General features: G+C 39.6%; 1 protein-coding gene across 3 annotated transcripts in view; it reads right to left on the reverse strand.

Annotated features, from left to right (window-relative positions):
* Window positions 1-25,674, reverse strand: part of PAPSS2 (3'-phosphoadenosine 5'-phosphosulfate synthase 2) — a 68,417-nt gene that overhangs the window by 18,529 nt on the left and 24,214 nt on the right. For 2 of the 3 annotated variants that reach the window (XM_033130089.1, XM_033130088.1), the window contains exons 2-7: window positions 9,372-9,489; window positions 5,628-5,863; window positions 4,739-4,877; window positions 4,075-4,193; window positions 3,831-3,944; window positions 2,178-2,289 (exon numbers count right to left, since the gene is read on the reverse strand). In XM_033130089.1, the coding sequence (XP_032985980.1) occupies window positions 2,178-2,289; window positions 3,831-3,944; window positions 4,075-4,193; window positions 4,739-4,877; window positions 5,628-5,863; window positions 9,372-9,489 (838 nt within the window). Of the gene's footprint in view, window positions 1-2,177; window positions 2,290-3,830; window positions 3,945-4,074; window positions 4,194-4,738; window positions 4,878-5,627; window positions 5,864-9,371; window positions 9,490-15,361; window positions 15,395-25,674 lie in introns of those variants that run through there. The other variant, XM_033130090.1, reaches the window with a different exon arrangement.

Below are 25,674 nucleotides of genomic sequence, written 5' to 3' on the forward strand. Positions count from 1 at the left end.
AATAAGATAAAGAACAGTAACGTGTTTTGCAAATTGAAGAACACCATAAAATGAAATGGAAATGGTGCGAGAGAGAGCGAGATTTTTCTTAAATTAACCGGAGGGATTATCTGCATTAGCTGTTCATCTTTTCAGATCATAGACTCCTTTAAGAATCCATCAAAAGCTCTGAACTCTTTACCCTGGAAAATGACCCTTTTCTCTCCCCTTCTTAAAACACAAACTATTTTGCCTACACTAGAATTTTTTGTTTGGTCCCCATGCCCAGAAGTCCTAGACCCCAAGTTAAAAACCCTTGGTTTCTATTAACATTGACCTCTGCAACCACACAACCACTACCCTGGTATTTTCCCTTAAGGAACAAATACCAGTAAAAGGTTATAGGACTGTGTCTGGAATAAAATCTTCACTTTCAATGTAGCTTGCTTTTTTTCTGGCCACAGCTCTGGTTTGGATGCTCACAGTTAACCTCTTGTTCAAGACATTTACTTGCAGCCTGTGTTCGGCATGTGTCGAAATGAAGACATCAAGGTAAATGTGAGCCTTTCTTGCACAAACAACCTGGCCTATTCACTTCCATCGAAAAGGATATCAGGAGAGCAGCTTGATCTGGAAAAAGCACTGGGCCAGAAGTCAGGAGACTTCTGGTCTCTAGTACGGGGCCCCTCGCTTACCAATGGTATGAACTTGAGCAAAGCACTTAACCTGAAGTCAGTTTCCTTATCTGTAAAGTGGGATAAAAATACTTTCCTGTCTTCTAGGGCTTTCGTGAGGATCAAATGAAATAATGCCTGAGAAAATGCTTTGAAAAAGAGATAAGCATGATTATTATTAAGGCAAGCTATAAGTCAATCAAGTGTTTTTTGAAATGTTATCTAATCTGAGAAATGAAGGCCTCAGGTTGTGGGACATTATCAGTCACAGCTGATAAAGAGGAATAAGGGGAGAGGGCCTATTTTGACCAAAGTCTTTTCTGAACTCCGATTTGGGCTTTATGCCTCATTCCCCAAGCAGAGACACAAGTCCAGAGCATGAACGTCTTTCCCAAGAAAGAACATCTGATTTGAGTTTTCTTCCTAAACGGTTTGGAGCCCTGCTCAGTATTATGAATCCAGTGTGACTCTTCCACCACCCTTCCCACTTATAAGCCATTCCTCCAAGGTCTTGAAACAGACAAGTTCCCTTGGACAAGCTCAGGCAGTTCTAGGGAGGAAATGATCATAGAAGGGTCCAGAAGTTTTCCGAATAACACATGCTTCCGACCTTGACCAGATCAGTTCTCTAAAAGCCATTCAGCTTGTGCCCAGAAAGCTGCGTTAGTGCTCCCTTGTTAGAATAGAGTGGATGAAGCTATCCTAATGGATTTCATGTATAGGCATGACTATTCATTCCTTAGCATCCACCGAGGACAGCAGCTGCTGCAATAATGCTTCTGCTCATGAAAACTCCATATTCTAATCAGCCAGTGCAATAACAGAGCAACCTGGAGGATAGGTGGTGCCTGCAAGTCAGCAACATGGGCTGAGTTCATCCTAGTCGCCCCACGGTGGTCTTGGCCGCTGGCAGCAGTACTTTTGACTGTTGCCTGCTTTCTGAATACCAGACCAACAAAGGGCGGGTGGAGGTGAAACAGACTAAACCTTCTCTTGGCTTTGTGTGAAAGTAAAACTTTCAGTTTTCAATTCCTTGGTTTTAAACAATCAATAATCCTTTCAGGATGACCAGAAAAGTCCTTAAAATGGAAGCTTATACATAATACCCTGTTCCCCGAAAACAATACCTAGCCAGACCATCACCTTTTGGATGCGTCTTTTGGAGCAAAAATTAATATAAGACCAGGTCTTATTTTAATATAATGTAAGAGCGGATCTTATATAATGTAATGTAATATAATGTAATGTAATATAATATAATATAATATAATATAATATAACATAATAGCCGGTATTATATTATATTGTATTGTATTGTATTATATTATATGATGGTCCGGCTAGGTCTTATTTTCCGAGAAACACGGTAAAACTGGACACACCATAAGCGATCTAAATATTTTCACAGTATGATTTACAAACCAAGGATTAACATTTCCTGTTCCTGTGAAGAGTCTGAGAAAGATTTTTGTTTTTCTTTAATAATGAGTAAGAAACGAACAAACGAAAAAAAAAAAACCATACCATCTAGCAGGGTGCCAAAGTGTATAACCTGCAAGTACTCCTTCTCTCGCATAAAACCTTTGAGGGGAGTGGCCCAGCCTTCACTCAAAACTTGGACCCACTGAAGATCCAGCTGCAAAACAGGAAAAGCAGGTGAACATTTCCATAAGCTCTGTTTTTCAGCCATCTGGCCCCAGGGCAGTTCTTTCTTATTCAGTTGACAGGAAAATGACGGCAGAACCTTTTATGTTTTTAGTGTTCCCATATGTTATGCTGACCCATGAACTTGGGGCCAGATAGGTTTGAGTCTAGAACTTCCCTACAGGGGAGTGGTGAAAAGGTGTCAAATTGAGATGATTTATTTGAACACTTTACGCTGTATCTATCCTTACAGTGTACTAGTGTGTTGAACATTCACTGTTCATTCTTTTTTCCACAAGAATTCTGGTTTGGCTATATTTTTTTCACCAAATGTACTATTTACTTGACTGAATTGGGCTAACCAGTGACTCTAAAAGTCCAAAATTCTTAGCATGATATTGAAAGCCCTTCAAGCTCTAGCCCTGGGGGCTCTTATAAGGACTTCCACCTCTTATGACTCCCCACTTTGGGGCCTATTCACCAACAGTGACTGACAAAAGTGTAGTCTAAACACACCTGTGGTTTTAGGCCTATCCTCCCCTCACCCCATCTGAAAGTTCCTATTCATCGTTGAAAACCCATCTGCTGGACCACAGCTCTGAAACCTTTCTTGTTATCGTTAGGACCAAAAAAAAAAATCATTTGATTTTCTGAAGTTTTGTTTTTGTTTTAGTTTTTTGTACCGCGGAGCCCATTTTATTACTGGGGCTATAATTCCACACTGAATTATAATTATGTTTCTAATCTGCCTGGAGCATTGGAGCCTTCGAATTTATTTTGTAGAGTCAGGGGTTCTGTTTATAAATTTATCATGACTTATTAGAGTATGGAGTCTTCATGAGCTAAAGCAGGTTCCCAATTTACTCTGCCTTTATAAAAATGTCCAAGGCAACAAAAAGATATCAATGAAAACATGGTCACCTTCTATGGACCAACTAACACTGATTCATAAAAAGGCCAAAGCATGTGCAGAGCAGTTTGCTGGGGTTGCGTTTGATATATTCCAGGCAATAAAATAAAGGCAACTAAAGCGGTCTCCCTCTCTTCAGACTGGACTCTCCAATGAAGAAAGAGGAGGATTTGCAGAGTAGAAAACGAAGGAGGCATTCATATCACTTTAATTCAAGGTTGCTTTTTATTTCCTTTAAATTCCTTCTTGATTGCCCAAGAAGCACTTGTATTCTGGACAAACTATTTTCTCAGCAGCTGCCAACAAACTATTACGGCCTATTGCCTGCACTTTGGCATAACCGAAGGTATGAAGACAATTATGTAAAATTGTCCTATGCAAATATAGAAGTTACGTTCCCGGTTTGCCTCTGTACCTGGCAGTGATCTGCTGCCCTGTGACAAGACAGATTTCCTTGGAGAAGAGGTAAAAAAAAAAAAAAACATTGGCAGAATGAAGGGATTTTCTTTATGGACATTGCATTTCCCTTAGTCATACCTTCCTTATTATTAAGAGTAATGTAAATGGATAATAATGACTCATATTAAGCCTCATTCCCCTTTGGCCAGTCTGCACCTTCTTACCTTGGTAATTGATAATGAAGGGACAGCCTTGGCCTCAGCTCGGACTTGGTCCAGTTTGTTTTCTGGCACAAAGAGCTCGTGGATGCCTTTGATTATTGTCTGGGGTACAATGTTCTGAAATGAAGCCGAATTGGTGACAATTAAAAATGAAAATTATAAAAAGAATGCTTCAGTAAACAGATGATGCTTCATGATCTTATTAACTTAAATAATAGTTTTAAAAAAGACAAACCAGTCTACCCACCTGCTCTTGCAGAAGTTCCACTACCTGCTGGACACAGTCACTTACGGAGGACAAGTTGGTTTTAAGCACAAGCTCAGGCGTTTCAGGTTTCTCATAATCAGAGTCAATGCCTGTAAATCCTGGAAGGCAGAAAGGAGGAAATCACATCTGCACCTACAGAACCATCTTTTTAATCAATAAAGCATGACAAACGCATATGTTGGAATAATGTGTTAAACTGAGAATTCAGATTACAATGGGAAAGGTCAAACAGCCATCTCTGACCTCTAGCTGTACTTGAGAAAATATACAGCTGTATTTTTAGTATAGAAAGCCCAAATTACCCACAAAATCTGGCTAGCTAAATCTAAGCCCCCTGTAGCTGATGAGAATAGAAAAGGAAGACAAAAGGATGGAAAACCCAGAAACGGTCCTCCTGCACACACACTCACATATACTTTTTATTCCCTGAACTTTAGTTTTAGTTCCCTGAACTTTATTGCATATGGCTGAGGCGATAGTTCTTGAAAAATAGAAGCCCACATTTTAATAAACCCATGGACATATTGAATATATTACAATTAGATATGCAATTTTGGAAAATAGGTTTTGAAACTTCCGACAGGTTTCTGGGGACAGATAGGAAGGATTGGTGGCTTAGGTGACACTGAGCTGGTTCTCCTACCTTTGATCTCCCCAGCTCGGGCCCGTTTGTAGAGGCCTTTTACGTCTCTGCTTTCACAAATGTTTAGAGGTGCATCTACAAATATTTCAAAGAACGGCAGTCCAGCTGATTCATGGATTTTGCGGGCATTCTCGCGATCCTGGAAAAAATTATACTTAAGAACGTAAGAAGAGGTTTCACAATGAAATTCTTCATCACAAAACGTGTGCTCTAGTATTCCATCACCTGAAGATAACCCTGGGGTTTGTGCTCTGCAGAGGTGGCGGGAAAGTTGTTCTTCAGAGCAAGTCCAGAAATTTCGCTGTAGTAAACACAGCTCTCTCAAGGACTTTCAGAGAATAACCACAGAAAAGAGTATCTGCTGAAGTTCAGGGCTGGAAAGATGAGAGCATTTCATCCATGGGATGTGTTCAAAGCACAGAGCATCTGACTTGCAGCTCACAGAAATTTCAAATAAGAAGAGTGACACTCCACCTTGGTGATTTCAACATTTAAACACTTAACCTGATGCTTTGGCAATGAACTGCTGTTTGTTTTGTTTTGTTTTGTTTTGATGAGCTAAGTATTCTGACTTTTTTGAGAAATGAAATTTCAGAGCTTTAGAGTTTTACGTTTTCGTCCTTTCAGCTCTGACCAAGTGTACCATACCATTGTGAACATGGAAGGGTTTATGTCGACTGGTGCCCTGGCATCTGGAAATGAAGGGACACTTTTTATATAACCAATATTAAATAGGGGAAATGAGGGAGCAAGGGAGGGGAGGGAGAAACAGTGGGGGAAACGGAAAGTTTAAGATTCCTTCACGCCCTCCCTCCCCCCTGACTCCTTTTCCCGGCAGTTGGAGAGCACTGGCTGGGTGTGGGAACTGTGCAGTGCCAAACCAGCTTACCTTTGCGAAAGGAGAAATGAAGCTGGTGATACAGACCAGACCAGCGTCGGCAAACAGCCTGGCCACCTCGGCAATCCGGCGGATATTTTCTTCCCTGTCTCCGGGGGAGAAGCCAAGGTTTTTGTTAAGGCCATGACGGACGTTGTCCCCATCTAGGGAGTAGCAAGGGATGGCGTGGGAGAAGAGGTACTCTTCCAGAGCAAAACTTATCGTTGTTTTCCCAGCACCGGAGAGACCTGTTCAGAGCAGGCAAGACCAGACAGGGCATTGTCCTTGATTGTTTCAGATGACAAAACGGAACTTAATCCTAAGTGTGATCTCATCCTAATTTTTACCTAATTTACGTGTAATGAAACCCTTGTTACAATCATTTTATTGACCTCAAATCGAAACCCTTGAAATCTAGAGAAAGCATAGTTTACCGTAAGTCAAGTACTTGCATTTCTTTCAAATCTTGAAATAATTATTTGTCCCTTATTAGGACTATAGCCTTTCAAAGCAACGGAGGCTCATTAATGGGGACAGCTTGAGGGTCCTTGGTGTGTCCTGTTTGCCTGCAGAGTGTGTTGAAGATTAGAAAGTTGCACATACAAATCCAGATTTTGGCTTTTCTTGGAAATAAAAAAGAAGATCTGGTGACAGTGCTCTCATATCCCCTTGTGACAGCAACCAGCTATAGTGGATGGAACAGCCAGCCCTTGAAGGCTGGGAGACCCACCTCCTTTGTGGGTGCCACTAAACAACCATCTGACATCAGAGCCCCTATACTGTCCTTCTGTTTTCAAGACTTTTCCAGAATGACTCTCAAAACATGAAGACAGAAAAGCACCCTGAGCTGGCTATGGATATATTGAGAACTGCCGTACACTCTTAGATGTTTGGGAAGTTTATAGAACGGAGTTACCATGCGCCTTTTATCATGGTTTCAAAGCACAATGGTTACAAACACACTTTATGATTTCTATATGAGGGAGAACATAAGCAGAAAGGAAAGAAATGCAACCTGCTGGGCGACCAGATGGCTCAGTTGGTTAGAGAGTGAGCTCTGAACAACAGGGCTGCCAGTTCGATTCCCATATGGCCCAGTGAGCTGTGCCCTCCACAAATAGATTGAAGACCACGAGCTGCTGCTGAGCTTCTGGAGTGGCACCCGGATGGCTCAGTTTTTTAGAGCGCGAGCTCTCAACAACAAGGTTGCCGGTTCGATTTCCACATGGGATGGTGGGCTTTAACCCCTGTAACTAAAGATTGAAAACGGCGACTGGACTTGGAGCTGAGCTGTGCCCCTCATGACTAGATTGAAGGACAACTACTTGGAGCTGACAGGCCCTGGAGAAACACACTGCTCCCTAATATTCCCCAACAAAATTAAAAAAAAAAAAATGCAATCTGCCAAAATTACTTAAGACCTCAAAATCTGAACTACCCTGGGAAAGTAGCACTCTAAAAATTCAGTCGTCCTCTGAACTGAAGATCTCTGAAAGATCTCTGAACTGAAGAAGCCACTGTCAGACAACATCCCAGAGAGGAAGAGGAAAAGTTAGAGGAAAAGAAAAGAAGGTCAAGAGGTTACTACAGAAAAGAGAGCAGGCAAAAAGAGGGAAAAGATGGAAAAACGAGAAAAGCAGGGATGAAGGACAGAAAGAAAAGGAGACTTGGAAAGAAGGGTGATATATGAAAGGTAAGCAAATACTTTCCATATTTTGGTTATGTTTTAAAGTCATGCCCCTGGCCTTCACACAGGATCATTAGAAGAAATGACTACGTGAAGGATGTCTTGACAATCTCTGTAAAACCACTGTTGAAGACATTGTCTATTATGTAACGTTTATTATGTAATTCATTGCAAATTAAAATTTCTGTCTGGTTGTGGGGTGGGAGAAATGGACTCCTAAAAATCTCTGGTATGCTCTCTCCCCATCAGAAAATGAGAGAAATAATAGAAATTTCCTTTGATTTTGTTTCAACTCTCCGGAAACTAAGAACTGAATCATAGTACTATATGAAAATAGATTGTTGGTATATTTATTTTAGTACATTTGAGTAATACTAATTATATTTATCAAGAGATATACTGTGGACTAGGCACTGTGCTAAGTGCATATCGACTTTATTTCATTTAGTTCTACCTGCATCTCTATGAGGCAGGGACTATATTTACTCCTTAGAGAGGTTAATTGGCTTGTCCAACATCACACAGTTAATGTAGGTGGAGCTGGGGCTCAAATCCAAGTATCTGGATTAGAAGTATCTGGTTTCTTCTGGTCGGCCTGCTCAATAGCTTACCTCTGTAATACTAGAAAAAAAATACGTAGTAGGAAAAAATTATATTTTTAAGAGTGAGGAAACATAGGGGAATTATACGCTTTAGATTTCTTTTCCCTCTTCTACCAGTTCTTTTACATTTTTCAAGGTGTTCCACATTATAAAACATAGACTGTGTATATGTCCCAATTCAAAAGTTGGGCAAATACACGAAGGCGAACATCTCAGGAAGACAAGCACGTAACAAGAGAGAAACATCTGGAACAGAGCTGTGTTTTATCTACTGCTGCCTATCATGTCTCTCAGAGGGAGTTGGGGAAAACATTTCAGGAATCACGACAGGTGAATACTGCCTTTGGAATAGAGCGGGCTCCTTGCCCACTGTCTGTCCTCAGCCCGGAAGCTGGAAAAATTTATATGAGGGATGAACGAAACCACGAAACCGAAGGCAAGTGCCACAGGCCCTAGGGGGAATACAAAACTAGAAAAAGAAGAATGAGGCTGATTTAGACAGGAAAGGGAAAGACTCGGAATAGCAAGGCAGGTATCTGCCTGCCATATTCTTTAGAATTATCTTCAGGTAAGAATACATCAGCATTTGTAAAGATAATAACACGTAAGTTGATTTCATAACATGGACAAACATATCTTTGCATTTGGGCTCACCTTTATTTGAAACATTATGTCTATAAAATGAATTTGGTTTTTCCTTTTGAGTCCAGGCTCTGTCAGACTTATATTCAACTTATATTCAGGAATCAACTTCCTCTACCTTGCACTCAGAGTATAAGGTGACAGCCCAGGACTAATTCCACTTCTGTCACTAATCCTTAGCTTTGACATTCTGTGGCTATAAAAATGCAGGAAAGGAGAGATTCATCTGGTTACCTCAGTGGGAGTGAGTTATTTCTGTACAGACGGCAATCCTCAGCTAAATAGAAATCAGTTTGCCTTCTTGCACAGAGGTTAATTGTGCGTGTTGCTTTTTTTTACACTAAGTGAAATAGTCTCTCAGAATGTTGAAATATCAGAAAACAATAAAGAATATTTCTAAACACCAAATTTTTAGTGGACAGCCAAATGCTTGCTCTCAAATTAGGAAAGCCCCATTCTTCGTTAACTGCCCGTAAACATGTTCAGGCACGAAACTAAGAATTACGGAATTCTTCAGAGCTGAAAAAGAATGGAAAGTCGCCAGCTTGTCCCACCTATTCCTACCAAAGAGGAGGTCGCCAGCTTGTCCCACCTATTCCTACCAAAGAGGAGAAAGCTAAGAACTAGACACATTCCCTGAGTTGATCAAGGTCCTAGCTGTCACTCATGGTAGAGTTAGGACAAAAATCCAGGCAGTTCTCAGCCTCCTTCTAATGTTAAAATAAACATGGAATGTATGTAATACGTCACCCTAATTTCTTTAAAATTGTATGTCACCCATCAATTTTCAATTTAAAAAAACATATACCTCTCAACAGGGCATACCTGTCAGCCACACCGTACAGCCTCGGAATCCGGCCCTGGTTCCAACTACCTGCCCTCTCTTACTCCTGCTCACGTGGTGGGCCTGATACACCACATTGGTGGCTTTCTGCTGGCTCTCCTACAAGAAAAGATCGAGCACAATATATAATGGGACAATAAATACAGCATGTATAAATATAATAAAAAACAGACTTCATTAATAGTCATCCCTAACTGAAACTCCTCTTTTATAATTGGCACAGAGAGTAACATTAATTCATTCTACTAATTTAGATTTGAGACAGCCTTTATAATACCCCTCATGACTCTTTGAAAGTACAATTTGAATGAAACGATTATTGATACAGTGTAAAAGTTCGGCTTCCAGGACATTTCAAAATGTGCACCTTTAGGTAATGGGAATATCTTTGTTCCTATAAACACATGCTCTCCCCAAACCCTATGGAACCGAAGATGACCCAAATACTCCAGCCACTGAGCATGTATTAGAATGAGGCTGGCTGAGCCACACTCTAAAGAGCCAGGGAGAGGCCCAGAGCACGGAGTAAAGGGTTGAATTAAGTAATATCCCTCTCACTCACACCCAGACATCAGGGCACTATGGTGCATAGAGCAACTTTTTCAGTTATTCGCCTTGGAAATTAATTCAAATTTCAGATGTCTTTATTTTGGCTGTAATAAAATCAGCCCAGTGATGGCACAGGTGATTTGATCCTGATCCTAAATTCTGACTGGAAGGTACATGTCTGATGACCATTTAAAAAAGGTAAAATGAGCCAATAAATAGTTTTTGGTGGCCATTTTTTTTTTTAATGATATGTAATCCAAGGGAGTGGGGCAGAGGGAGCCCACAACGGTGTTTAAATAAAAACGTTGGGAACTACCCATATATGGTTTTGCTACGGTAACTGAATTTCTAGCAACAGATGTAGTCCAAGTAGCTGAACTGTAAAAATCTACGGAGCCTTTTAAGCACCACTCATGTACACCCACCAGAGCTAAGAAAGCACTAATATTCTTTGAGCAAGACCCAGAGAATCTTAGAAAACTCTGGGCAACTTTTGTATTTTGGAGCAAATGAAATCCCCTGTTCATGCCGCCTCCTTTGGGGGATAAAATGGGGAGATACAGGTAGGACTGTTTGGAGGCTTACATGAGATAATAGATATGAACGTTCTCTATAAATGGCAATGTTCTCTACAAATGTGGATGCTGACAATGATTCCTCAGTGTCCACCCCAACAGGAAAGGGTGGAGCCAGCTGATTTAGACCAGGAAATAGCTTCAAGACCAAGGGGGAAGGAGCCCCTGCTGGCCGTTGGGTGCTCCGAAAGGCAGTGCAATCATCGGGGGCAGGCCTGCTAGTGAGGCATAGAGCCCAGCAAAGGGGCCAGTAGGGAGGCAATGGGCAGTGTCAGACGGAACCAAGAGGCACATGTTGAAAGCTGGGAGCAGCTGGGTTATCTAAAACTCTCCAAAGTTAGATGCTCTGGTCACCCATCAAGCAACCCTGGTGACCACCCGAGACTCGGAGGAGATCGGGATATAGTCTCAGAACACAGCAAGTTAGCAGTGGTGGTTTCCTCTAGCGAGTTCATAAACAGGGACAAATTAAGCTAGTTCCTGAGAAAGTCTAGCTGTAGTTCCTCTGGTGAACAAATCCCCAGGCGTATCCTGAGTCTTTTGTGCCAAGCATACTGTATAGCTCAAGGGTAACAATTTATTTTTCTCTATTTCCTTGTTAATCACTGCCATTACATTCAAGAGCAATGAGTTTGGATATCAGGGCCAAAGGTCAGTTTATCTGTTCATTCATTCATTGATTCTTTCAGTAGAAAGTTTATGTAAATGAGTTCTGACAATTAAAAAAAAAAATTCTGAGATGTCCTAAATCAAGTAACAGCAGGCTGGAGGGTGGGAGGAAGCTGGTAAGAGGTTAATCAGTTCAGAGCAACGGGCCAAAACTAACAAAAGACTTCTTACATCCTGAATATATGGTGAAACTTTAAATCAAGTTCCAGGTGAGTATAAAAAAATTTTTTTAAAAAAAGCCAACCACCAGGTGCCACCACTTCTTGCTTCTGCATAAACTTTGCAGACTGTTGACCACAACCAATACAGAAGTAGGAAATCTTGCTTCCTTGTGGACTATGCATCTATCCTAGAACTGCCCCACTTCACCTTTTCCAGCCTCCCTCATCTATAGCCAAAGTAAATTCTTTCAAAACAATCTATATCTTTCTTCCCCAAACCCACCGTATAAAAGAGCCCTGTCAATCCCGGGACAGCAGACATGTTGGCTTTCTCCACCTAGGCCTGCTCCTGGTGGCTTAGGCTGTATGTCCCAGGACCCGGTCCTTTTTCTGGCTAGCATATGGCTCAATTACCCCTTCTTTTAGAAAAGCTTGTGCCGGGGGCCATCATAGGCACTGAGAATATAGTACTGTACTAAACGAAGCTGAACTCCGGGCATCATTTTGGGGGGAAATTAAGCCAAAAAGATCAAGTAACTGGGGCCCCACTCCCCGAAGGAGTGGGGGTCTCATACATACATCTATATACTTTATGAAGATATATAAGAACACCTGCAACTCAATAATAAGACAACCCAGTCTTTAAAAATGGGCAAAAGATTTGAACAATCACTTCACAAAGCAAGATACACAAATGACCAGTGAGGACGCGAAGAAGCGCTTACTGTTATTAGTCATGAAAGAAATGCAAATTAAAACCAAAAGGAGATGCTACTGTTAACATCTAATGGCAGCAGGTGCTCTCATATGCTGACAGTGGAGGTGTGATACAGTCCAACCAGCTCAGGAAAAAACCTGGCAGTTTCTTATCAAACTAAACGTTCACCAGCCCTATGACTCAGCAATTGCATTCATAGACATTTACTTAAGAGAAATGAAAACATGTATCTACAAAAAGACTTGTGCAAGAATAGTTTTAGCAATTTCATTTGGATAAAAAGAAGAAACAACCAAGTGTCCATCAAAGGAAAATAGATTAACAAAACAAACAAATAAAATCTACACCAATGTGCCCCCCAAACACCCAAACTGTAGAGTACTTACATAATGGAATACTACTCCGCAAAAAAAAGGAATGGACTAGTGATACAAGCAACATGGATGACAATACCATGTTTCCCCAAAAATAAGACCTAGCCAGACAGTCGGCTCTAATGCATCTTTTGGAGCAAAAATGAATATAAGACCCGGTCTTATATAATATAATATAATATAATATAATATAATATAATATAACACCCAGTCTTATTTTACTGTAATATAAGAACTGGTCTTAAATAATATAAGACCGGGTCTTATATTAATATTTGCTCCAAAAGACGCATTAGAGCTGATTGTCTAGCTATGTCTTATTTTCAGAGAAACACAGTAAATGAAAACATGCTGAGTTGAAGAAGTCTTATACAAATATATATATATATATATATATATAGATTATTTATATATAAATTATTCATATATATGTACAATTCCATTTATATGAAGTCCCCAAATAGGGAAAACTAATTTACTAAGTCAGAATAGCAATTGCCTCAGGGGTGACAATGTTGTATGTCTTGATAAAAGTTTGAGGTACACAAGTGTTTGCACTCCTTTTGGAACTCACTAAATATACACTTAAGATGAGTATTTTATTATATGTAAATTTTACCACACGCCAAAAAACAGCCATTTTGAAAAGTAAGAAACCAGAAAGTATATAAGATGTAGGTGGGGGAATTATATTGTACTACACTGCTACATTTGTGGAAAAGGGCTCTGATCGCAGTCACAGCATATAGGACTTAAGAGGCTCCTGCCCACCTGGGCATATGAACGCCCACCAGAGCTTAATTTGTGCACAGAGATGTGTTTTCTTCTCTCTCTTTTGGCTGTTTCTTCTCCCTACAGGGAGAGATCCAGAATAAACTCCAGGCTTTGTCAGTTCTGGGGAAACTTTGTTGTGATCTTGTTAATTGCCTCCCCAACAAGTGCTTGCTTTGCAAAAACAGTTCAGAAACCATCAGAAGGAACTACTCTAAAAATATTTTGGGTTTTATTACCCGAATCTTAATCATGGGTGTTTGTACAGATTTTTCTACCACTCCCTCAATGTTTAAAGAAACTTAACACAATTTTTTCAGATGGCTAGGTACTGGGCATTTTTGGTTTAGAATGATATTTTGTGTCTTATTTGTCTCAAATTTACCATTGATTTTCTCCAAAAGGTAAAAAAATAAAGTAGAAGCAGATGTTTTGAACGATATTTGAACTGCAAAGGGTGTAGGCAGCTGAAAAATTTTCTTTTCCTTGCTGAAACCTTTACTCCCTTCTAAAGAGCATATGGTATTCTAAGAGTACGGGGCGGGGGGGAAATTGTCAGAAAAAGGATTCTCTCTCTGGAAAATAAAACACATGTTGAAGTAAAAATGCTTGTCTCCCTGTGTGTAGAAACAGAGCACACAGACACCTTGTTTAACACTCACTTAGCAGGAAGTGGCCCAGAAACCACAAAGTTGGTGGCATACTTCTATTCCCAGCCCCTAAAAATTCTACAAAAATCCCTACCTTCTTCCAGCTCTCTGGCCCAGAAAAACTCCCTTCAGCATGCACAAGAGTAGGCGGAGTATGGGTTTTGTAGTCAAGCAAACATGAGTTTGAAACCTGCTTTGCAGCCTACTTGCTCTGTGACCCTGGACAAATTAACATTGCTCACCCTCCATTTCCTGCTCTGGAAAAAGGGGCTGAGAAGAGTTTCCTCACGTGGTTGCTGTAGGATTAAATACAATTCTTTTCTACATAAAGTATCAGAGAAAATAAAAGACACAGAGTAATCTGACGAGGCCCAGGTGGCATTGCATCTACTCTAAGAAGTCATGGAATGTGAGGTTTAAATCACCCAGGCTTAGGCATGTTCTAGGGATTTGGGTCCACTCTCAGGCAAGTCTGGGGAGGTGGGGCTCATGATCAAATCAGATGACCGATAGGACAGCACTTTATATGGAGTGAAATCACACACACTCACACACACACACACACACACACACACACACACACACGTTGTTGTTGCTCTTCCATTTATCATTATCTTTGACCCAAAGCCCAGCCAGTATGTATGCCAATCTGAGCTTTACCAGTTTGAAGCCTCCTCATTCTGCTCCAAACTTACAGCTCTTCTGCTGGCTGTCTGTCATAAACCCTTACCAGCGAGAGAATGGACTTTGCCCCAGGTAAGTCTCATGAACTCTTTGAGTCTGTGGCACACAACCTAAGGTTGCAGGGTGTCTCTCAGTCAGGTCCACCTATTGATGCAGAAAGGGGAGTGCCAGAGGAGCTTCTGGAACTCAGGGTGGGGTAGGCTGGGTCACGGCAGACAGCCTCAGCCTTGATTTTGCATGACTAGAAGAAGTGACAAGTAGAAAGGACTTAGATAATTTCATGGTGGGGTGGGGCATCAGGGAGCCAAATCTGAGCATGTGTCACAGTGAGTAATAATAGTGTTATGAAAGGACACTGGACAAATGAGCAAGCTGGAATCTGGGTGGCAGGTTATGAGTTTCCCAATGCTCAGAGGTTCTTCTGACGTGCTCATTAATCTCTTCAATAAAAAATGAGCAAGTGGATTTGAATTTCCTTTACACTATCCTGCCTCCTATGCAGAGGAAATCCACTTTACTTCCCTAAGTATAACTCCACTCCTCAGAACTCAGCCGTCACTGGTGTTGGGCGATGGTTTCATTGCTCTCTTGCTTCAGTAAAAGTGTTCCAAACCTCCCTGGCTTCGGGGTGCAATTTGAAGATTTACTTAAAGATTCGTTATCAGAAAGCAGCAACTTCAATAATTGCTTTCTCAGGCTCATCATAGAAGCTCCACTTTCACATGCATCATCTCGCTCATTGCTCAAAACCTGGGAGCTAAGGTGGCTGGGCACTGTGAACCATTTACAGATCTGAAAACTACTGGCCGAAGTCCCACACCTGGAAGATGCAGGACATGGAGCCAGGCTTCCTGACGTAAATGCAGGTGTTACTCCTGCGTAGGCAGAACTCGGAGTTTCCAGTCCCATCTGTGTGGCCTCCGTGTCACAGCTTCCTCACTGAGGACTAAATGAGATCATGTATATTAAGGTTTTTGATACTACATAAAAAATGTAAACAATTAAGAAATCATTCTCCATTTTCATTACTTAACATGAGTAGCTTCAAATGTTTTACAATTATCAATCTCTAGTTATATGTCTTTCCCTTCAGAATATTTCCTTGGGATGTATAAACCAAAGTGAAATGATGAGTATTATTAAAAGTTATAGACTATTTCAAAGGTCTCATTACGTACCATCAGTTTATTTTCCAAAAGACAAAGCCAAGTTACCTGGCTACCACAATATACCTGTTTCTAAATATTCTAACAGATTTGTTATATTCACAATTTTACTGTTTTTCCCTCTAGATTACTTCGTACTTATTTACTTACTAGTAAGAACATTCATTTTTCCATGTAATAAGTTACTTATGATATTTGTGTGTTTGTCTCTTGACATTAATTAACTACAATCTGGACAATGACCTCATCCACTTTTAAAAAACATATTTTGGTTCTTTTCCTTTATTTTGTATAGTAAGATTTTTTATTAATTATAATATGCACTTTTTGTTCACTTGCTTTCCTTTTGATATGTACTTTATTATATGTCACATTATACATATATATGTCAACTATTATATATTATATCATATTAAAGGGTATTTTAAGAATACGTACAAATATTCGTGTTGTCTTTGATTTCTCCCCATTTGATCATTCATTATAGCTAGGCCAAATATGCTCTTCAGACTTCATCTATTTTGATAGGATTAAACTGAATTAATTTTGTGATGCATTTGACATTTTTACAATGTGTCATGGGGTTATATGAATCAATTTTATTTATTTTCCATCATTATATCCAGTGATCCCTAAATACTTTATAATTCATTTCCCTATTACGTACTGTAAAAATCTTTTAATGCTTGAATCTATTTCTAGAATTCTTAATGTATTTATAATTTATGTATTCTTTTGTATTTCTACAGACGCTTCCTATTTTTAGTGTAGACACTATGGTTCTGTTTTTAGTGTAGACACTATGTTCTGTAATATGTTTTAAGATTTTGATGATAAAAAGTTCTTTTTAAACTTTTTTTCAATTTTAGTTTATTCTAAAACACTTTTCCATGGAAATAAAATTATTCAAGTTTTGTTGAGAACAGGCAATGCCTCACCATGATTTTCCCTGTTAGTCTTGCTAATTCTCAAAGAACCTTAATATCATACTACAGGGAAAGGAATCATTACCCAAAGATGTTCATAATAATATCATTTATAATAATGAAATCAGAAACAATCAAAATGTCCATCAATTAAATTGATTATGGCGCATCTATATGATGAATATATACATGTCTATTTATTGACCTAACAATGTATCATGATACCATGTTTCCCCGAAAATAAGACCTAGCCAGACCATCAACTCTAATGCGTCTTTTGAAGCAAAAATTAATATAAGACCTGGTCTTATTTTAATGTAATATAAAACTGGGTCTTATATAATATAATATAATATAATATAATATAATATAATATAATATAATACTGGGTCTTATATAATATAATATAAGACCCGGTCTTATATAAAATAAGACCGGGTCTTATATTAATTTTTGCTCCAAAAGATGCATTAGAGGCGATGGTCTGGCTAGGTCTTATTTTTGGGGAAACATCGTATATACCCAATGAGAAAACAGGTTACAGAGTAAATTAATGTTAATTCCATTTTAAAAACCATGTGTTTATATATGTATAAGGCCACAAAGAAAAATATCTGGGAAAGAAGGGACAAAATGCTAATAGTAATTATCTTGAGTACTGGGTAACTCTACGTAATTATTTCTCTTCTTGTTTCCATATTCTGATTTTTCTGTATTAAACTTAGAAATAAATATATTTTTTAAATATAAAGAATTTATCAACCAGAAAATGGTGAAGCCAAATGGTTTGATGCTCAAAAGGTAACAACAGCTGTGTGGACAGACGCGAGTCGTGAGGTACATTACAACCAACAGAACAACCAGATGAAACTAGCAAATTAAAAACAACAACATTAAACTTGATAGCTCGAGAATATATCTTTGAGACTAGTCCATCAAAATACATAAGGAGGTACAGTAAACTCCAGCAGACAACCTTTAAAGTACAGTCCAAATCACTTGATCACAGTGGTTGTTGCTTTTGGCATTTAGTTATTTCATGCAGAGGAAAAAATGCCCATGGAGAAGAAGTTATTGTGGGTTTTGGAAGCTGATAACACAAATGGGAACCTCTCTTCACTCTTCCATACATTGTATTTAGGAAGGCAGAGTCTGAGTCAGCTGGAGTCACCTTGCAGGAACCACTAAGTGAAAGGGGTCCTAACAATCTTAGTAAAATCTACAAAGAGCGGAACAGCAGGAAGGCCTTCTTACTCAGCTTTGATGGAATCACTACCCACTGGACATTTGAGGTTTAACCCTAATCAGGAGGCTCCTGGTAGATAGGGAAGTTTCAACTGAAAAAGTGTCACTAAATTCAAAACTGATAATATGTTTTTAAAAGAAGTCTACATTGAGGAAAATATGATCATAAGGTATTCTCTATAAAGAGATTATGGATAAAGGGAGTCAACATTTAAGCGTGTTAAATCCAATTTCACAAATAGTTTTCATGATAAGATATATTTACTTCTTATCATGCTAACAAATACCTCCCTAAAAATCACCAACTTCATAGGGTTATACTTTGTGTTAGATTGTGTTAGACTACTCTTAATTTAGAAGGAAAATAACTGTATCAGGAAGCCAGTGAGAAAATCCCAGTTGTGAAAAGTGAGATGAATGACTTAACAAATTCCCGAAAGAGCAACTTCAACCATTTGTAAAAAACAGTTATTGGACAATATAGAAATGGCCCAAATCTCGAATTTATAAATTACAAGTGTGAATTCATGAAAAAAGTTTTAGGATGTAAAATTACTTTCAGACCAAAAATAATCATTTTTCACAAATTCCTACCACAGAAGGATTTATTGAATAGGCTAACGCTGTGAATAAGAACACAATTTAAGGGAAAAATATACTCACAGCTAAGTTGATTTGAATTTTAGAAGCCACCACCATGAAATAAACCACAGACTGATGTCGAACAGAGAATCTGAATGCTGTGAAAAAATGACAACCAAAAAATACAAGGGGAGGGCACAGTTAAGTCATCTTTAAAAAATTCCAGATGGCTTTGCTTATTAAAATATTTTACAGTATTTAGTTTTTTTCAAAGCATCTGAAAAACACAGAAATTGTTGGAAAACCCTGATGGCAAATTCAGACAGTTTGCCAAATTCGGATGTTTGCCAAAAAAAAAAAAAAGAAGACCCTGTCCTCATGGGATTGCATATGATGTTAGAGGGTCTCCAGATTTGGTGCATCTGGGGGACAGCGGGCGCTCTCATCACACTGCTCAGAACCATGTGCAGTTTAAAATGTATGAATTGTTTCTTTACGGAATTTTTCATTTAATATTTTCAGACTGCGATTGACCTGGATAACTGAAACCACAGAAAGCAAAATCGCGGAGAAGGCGGTCTTATAATGGTTCTGTGCTTTCAGTCTCGCTTCTGCTCATATGCCCCAGGACTCTGCCTAATTTTCCTCTGACTGCCGCCTCTGGGTGAACTGGCTTGCAGGCCCACCAGGCTCGTCCTCTGGCTCTAGTCTCCAGCTGGTACAATCCACCAGACCAGTCACGACACACCTGGTCCACAGCCTCTCCCAGAGCTCCTGAAGCACAGGCACACCACTGCACCTTAGCACCCTCCTGGTCAGGGGTCAGCGTTTGGCTCAACTGGGACTTCATCACCCAGGGGTGGAAGAGAAGCCCTGTCAGGGTGCAGGAGGTGGCATCGGGAACTGGCCGAATGCCCATTGTGGTGAAAGGCAGGAATGTGTGAACTCAGATGCCCAGATGCAAGCGCCATCCCCTGGTCCTGTCAGCTCCCCCAAGGGGAACACAATGAGACCCACACCACCAGTGGACAGTTGTTAGGAGTCACCAATGGGGCAGGGCACACCCTGGGTGGATTGGGCAGGAACCCTGCATGACCTGTTGTTCATATTTGACACAACAGCCATGTTATGTCATTTCCCCTTTACCACGAGAAAAAAAAAATCAAACTCCAATCGAGAGGCATTCTAGGAAATAACTGATCAGTACTCCTCAAAAGTGTTTAGGCATCAAAAACAAGTACAGTGAGAAACTCGCTATCAAGAGGAGCTTAGGGAGACATAATAACTAAATGTAATGCGGGAAGAAATCTGGAACAGAAAAATGATATTAGGTAAAAATCAGAAAACCTGAAAAAAGTATGATAACGTATTTTAGATTCATTAACTGTTAACCAATATACCACCCTAATGTAAAAGTTAATACATAAGGTAAATTGGGTGGATGGTAATAATGGAACTCTGTACCAACTTCTCAATTTTTCTGTGAATCTAAAACTGCTCTAAAAAATAAAGCTTATTTTTTGAAAAGTGCATTTTACTAAGATTTGGCAATACACAAAATCATGAAAACCTAAACTTGTCCTAATCACTTTAGCCTCTGTGCTGGGTCTTTATTCTTCCTGGTTATATTTCTTCGCTGACTGCATTATTGTACTTTTACTTTAAGGATTAAAATCACTGGGAGTTATTTGAGAAAGCCTTCTATAAGCACACCATGGAGCAAAGCAGAAAGGACAAAACACTGATAACAGTTAAATACATAGATAAGTGTAAACATATCCGCATTGGTTATGGACCACATTTAAAAATATTATAAGTGAAGTTTTGGTGTGAGAGGAAACTGATGAGTTTCCTTTTCTAGCAGTGCCGGCTTCTGAGCCCCTTCTGTCCCTCCAAAATGAAGATGAATTAATTCTCTTTCAGCCCTCTTTATGTCCCCAAACCTCTTATTAGAGCCCTTTATTTTCTGTATACAGGGAGAAAGGAGGAGGAAAAAGGACATCTAAAACTCTTTGGGGGTGGGGAATGTTTTTTGCTTCTGAAACAGGAAAGTGGAAGAGAAGTTACTAGATGAAGTTTATGGCAGGGTGAAAGAGTAAATATTTTTGGATCAACTAATTGTGAAATTGCATACTGTCCTAGAGTGGTCCCAGGATGGAGAATCACGTGTCTGGAAGCTGGGGTTGTGTGAGAGTGTGTATGTGGAGTTACTTCTCTGGATCTTTAGGAGAGGGGTATGCACAGCGCCAGGTGCTGATAAATCTTCACACCTGGACCCAAAAGCCTCCTTCAGTGATATGGATGGGAATAACTCACATTCACACTGAGAAGCAGGCAGAAAGATAGTGAGGACAGGGGAAGTTTAGATTCCATGGTTATACTGGGGTGAACAGCATTCCTGGCACGTTAGCTTGGTGTTCTACAAACATTTCCTTATGGAAAAAAAGTTTTAAAGTGCTTTAGGTGATTTGAATGCTTAGGTATATCTAGGGAACACTAACCTATATTAGAGAAGAATTTATGTTAATTATGATTATTTGCTGACATGTCTCCCTGCTTCACAGATTAGCAGCTATGTAGAGTGCTCTACCACATCTGTCTTGGAATCCATGTGCCTGGAATATTGTAAGGGCTTAAAATGTACTGAATGAATGTAAAGTACTTTCACTCAAACCAATTTGTCATGCCCATGATAGCTCACAAAATTTGGTTAGTTATTCAAGTGTCTATTACGGGTAAAAGCAGAGAGCCAGGTGCTGAAAGAGACTTGGAAGAGCATGGCAGCCAAAGTGAGGGGATTGGGGGATAAGAATGGGATACAATTTTTCGTAATCTTGGCTGAGTTACCCATCAGGGGGCAGCCATATCTGTTAGAACTGTCAGATGAATTCAATAATATTAACTAAAAATCACGGTGCAGAAAGACAGACCTCCTGCCCCCACCCCACCTCCCTTGACTGGATGTATGTTCCATTGAAGAAGCAGCTCGTATAAGGGTTAAAAGCATAAGCACCACAGTCAGAGCGACTGGTTGTATGTCCTGGTTCTTCCAGCTGCCGGCTGCTTGCCCTTGAGCAAATTATTGAACCTCTCAGTTCCTTCATTTGTAAAATGGCTTTCAGAACTTCAGAACTTATGAACTCTTATGAGGATTAAATGAGAAAATGTACATAAAATAGCCTAGGGCCTGGACAATAGTTAACCCCTCACTAATTGCTATTTAGAATAAGAAAAATGGTTGTGATTAATGATAATTAAAATATGTATGATTAACAAAATCATTATAATAATTAAGTGAACGAGAATAGTTGAAACCATCGACAGCACTTGTGCTTCCCTCTGCTCCATCTTCCCCTGCCATGAAACACGTCATATAGAAAGAAATCTAAGGATTTGCCTCAAAACTCAGGGCAGTCTGTTTTATTTTCCAGATGTGAAACTCGCTCACGCCCAGCTATTTCGAAACCAGCACAGAGCACACAGCACATGGCCCCCTCACCCATATGCAAAATGCGCAGTTGTGTCTACTGACTAAAGATCACGCAAAAATAGCCACAGTGGTCGATCCCTTACCTGTCACAGACACTTAACAGTTTTGAAAGCCATGCCTGAGCCTCACAAAGTACAGCAGAGTGTGGCACGTCTCATCGCATCCATTTCACAGGTGGTAAAACTGAGGTTCGAAGATGTTAAGTGTTTTGTCCAAGGTCACACAGCTGGTCACTCACAGCAGTTTTACATCAGATAATTAAAAAGATTACATCAAATTCAGACAAGACTAATGATCAGTTTCCTGTTCAATCATCACTTCTTTTTGAAGTGGGAGTAACCTTTCATGTAGTTAGAATTTGGATCCTTTACCAAAGTGGGTTAGTCTAGTAAGTAAATTAACCAATTAAAATCTAAAATAAGATAGTACTAGTTACATTATTTTTTTATATATGTGAACCTGTGTTCCCACTTCAGTTATAAGTGTCATAAATTCATCATACTCTATATTTCTTTAATCCAATTGATTAATTTTTTTTAAATATTCATAGAGCACCAACTATATGCCAAAGATTGTGCTAAGAGTTGTGGGTACAATAGTGAAAGAGACACACACAAGGCCTGCTCTTAGGCTCCTGAGGCCTAAACATCATGCAGAAAGCACTCAGAAAATATTAATTGACTGAAATGGCCTGAAACCATATTGAAAACCTTGGTAGAGTTGCCAGATTAAACAAACAAAAATATAGTATGTCCATGTAATAGTTGGAACATAGTTATACTAAAAAATTACTTGTTGTTTACCTGAAATTAAAATTTAACTGGACTTCTTGTATTTTATCTGGCACCCCACTAGGGATTTACTTCTCAGAAAATAAGGCCTAGCCTTGCATTTATTACATACATAAGTCATTTGAACCCTGAAGATATTTATCTCTGTGCCTCATTCTTCTTTATACTCCATTTATAAAATTCTCTCTTTAGAAATTCTTTCAAAGAAATGCCCTTCTTCCCTGGTGTCAATCAGAGGGGTAAAGTTGGATTAAAAGTGTTGGTTCCAAACTATTAGTTGGCAAAACAACTATGTTATAGGAAACCAGTAGGTGTCATTTCAGGAGATTAAAGTTTTACAACCAGTTCTGAAATTTCAGACATCATAATTTTTCAAAGTTTAAGTAATTTTTCCAGCAAGACCTAATACCCTATATTAAGAACATGCAGTTTTCACAATTTACCTTGAAATTAGTGCTGAACAGGTTCATTGGCTAGGGGCTAGCTGCAACGGAGTACAGAATTGGAGTGTGGGGGGTGGCGGTGGGCAGGGGGTGTGCGGTGGGGCATCAGGACTATATGAAGACATTGGGGAGAAGAGAAGGAAAGTTCAGCACCGAAGAAGTCTGAACTCAGACATTCCTAAACAGCTGCACCCTCCCCCTCTAGCAACCAATGAGTAAAGTAGCCTTTTTGTTGGAAAACTGCCACTCTCTTGGCTGGCAAGTCTCATAGATTCCACAGTGGAAAGGAGTGTCTGGAAAAAAAGGATAAAGTCCGACAGACTGCACATTCAACTTTTATAAAATGCTTTTAGAAAAAAAAAATTTAACTTATCTGTACATATGTACACCACCAAATTTGTCATTAAAAAAAAATCTTCCATTTGAATTTGAAAATATGTCAAAGTTATGTGTTTTCTGGAGCAGGAAACAAAGTGAATCATTTCCTTTCTTGGGTAGGAAATCTCTGGCCTCTGAGAGGCAGAGATGAGGGCCTCCTTGATACTCTCTCTGGTCATCACACATTCAAGACCCACAAATTTCTGCACTGCTGTGAGATGGTCAGGGAAAGATGTGGGAGCAGAATACCTCTTTTCCTACTGATAATGGAATTTGGAAGTAGGTGGCCCTATTTACGCCCCTCCATTTCCATCAAGAAAGAGGCCCAGAAATGACCTCCCATCAGCTTCTTGGGTTGATGACATTAAGGAAATGGATCTTTCTTTTTAATGTTAGTCTGTAGCCTCTATTTGAATGTCTTTCAGGAAGCAACAGGAAGAAAAATGCATTCATGAACATTTTCTGAAAAACAAAATGTGAGTTGATATTTCCTTTTTCACAAACAGCCAGAGAAGGTTCAAATATAGGGAAAAGAATTCCTCAGTACAGGAAAAACAAAAACAAAATAAAACAACCCAAAATAGTTCTCAGGTATCTTCATATTACACGTGATAAAAATGGAAACTAACCAGTTAAAGCCAAAGATATACTAACAAAAATAGCGTACTAAACTCTCCTCTCAAGAGTCAATTCAGCTTTTAAATATGCTTTTAAAATGAGGGGGTGGGGGGTGGGCAGCTTGAGCTTACACAGGATTTACTAGGATTCAGACATGACAAATGAACTAATGGGACCACCTGGCTGAGCCCCTACTATAAGCACAGTAGACTTGGTGTAGGAACAAAACTTTAGCCCTAAGGGGAGGGATGGGTCCATATGTAGCCTGGTGACAGAAAGGTTTGTCTTCTGGTCCAGCTCTCACAGCCTCATAATTGAATCTTTTCAAGGGACAGAAGAAAGGCAGAAACAGATCAAAGGTCTACTTTGGTAAAGAACTCAGTCAGGCATTGAGGCATAGTAGAGCAAGGGTAGAGAGCATGGGTTCTCGAGTCAAGCTACCTGGGCTCAAGCCCTGGCAAGAACACAATGACCTGTGTGACTTGAGGTAAATGAATTCTAAAACTGCTCAAAGCCTTAGTTTTCCCATCAGCCAAATGGATGAAATAGTAGCACCTACCTCACAGGGTTGTTATTCGAGGTCAGACAATTAAGTTCTTGAACTCATCCTAGAAAAAGTGCTACATACCTCATTGCTGAATATCACTACGGTCACCTTTGAGGTACTGCCCCTGGGAGGTTATGCACTGATGCTAGCGCCTAGTCTACCCTTCAAAGCAATTTTGGCACTCTTTTTCTGGAATGGCCATCAGAGCTGTCATCGTATTACCCTTGATGTCCTGAATGTCATCAAAATGTCTTCTTTTCAATATTTCCTTTATCTTCAGGTAAAGAAAGAAGTCATGGGAGGTCAGATCAGGTGAGTAGGGAGGGTGTTCCAATACAGTTATCTGTTTAAAAACTCCCTCACAGACAGTGCCCCATGAGCTGGTGCATTGTCGTGATGCAAGAGCCATGAACTGTTGGCGAAAAGTTCAGGTCGTCTTTTTCATGCACTTCCAAATAGTAAACTTGGTTAACTATTTGTCCAGTTGGTACAAATTCATAATGAATAATCCCTATGATATCAAAAAAGGTTAGTAACATCATTGCAACAAGTTCGCAAACTTAATTGTCAGATCTTACATCCAACTGGCATTCGACAGTAGTCTTGTAAATAAACCATGGTCTTTACACACTACATTGCAATGAGAATGAACAAATTATGATGACACACAAGAATGGGTCTTAGAAACACAATGTAGAAACAGTCCAGACGTGAGAGTACATACTGTATGATTCTATTTATCTAAAACTCAACAAAGACAAAGCAAATAATCTATAGTGTTCAAAGACAAGGCGGACATCCTGAGTTAGCTCACTATACATTTGACATGTCACACCATGAACTGGACCTGTCACAAGCACATGTGAGCTGCTCCCTGAGGACCTACAAAAAGCATTAGTGGGCTGAGAGGAGAGCCTAAGAAACATGGCTTACCTTTGAAACTACAA

This window comes from Rhinolophus ferrumequinum, chromosome 16 (genome assembly GCF_004115265.2).
Source record: "Rhinolophus ferrumequinum isolate MPI-CBG mRhiFer1 chromosome 16, mRhiFer1_v1.p, whole genome shotgun sequence".
Lineage (NCBI taxonomy): Eukaryota > Metazoa > Chordata > Mammalia > Chiroptera > Rhinolophidae > Rhinolophus > Rhinolophus ferrumequinum.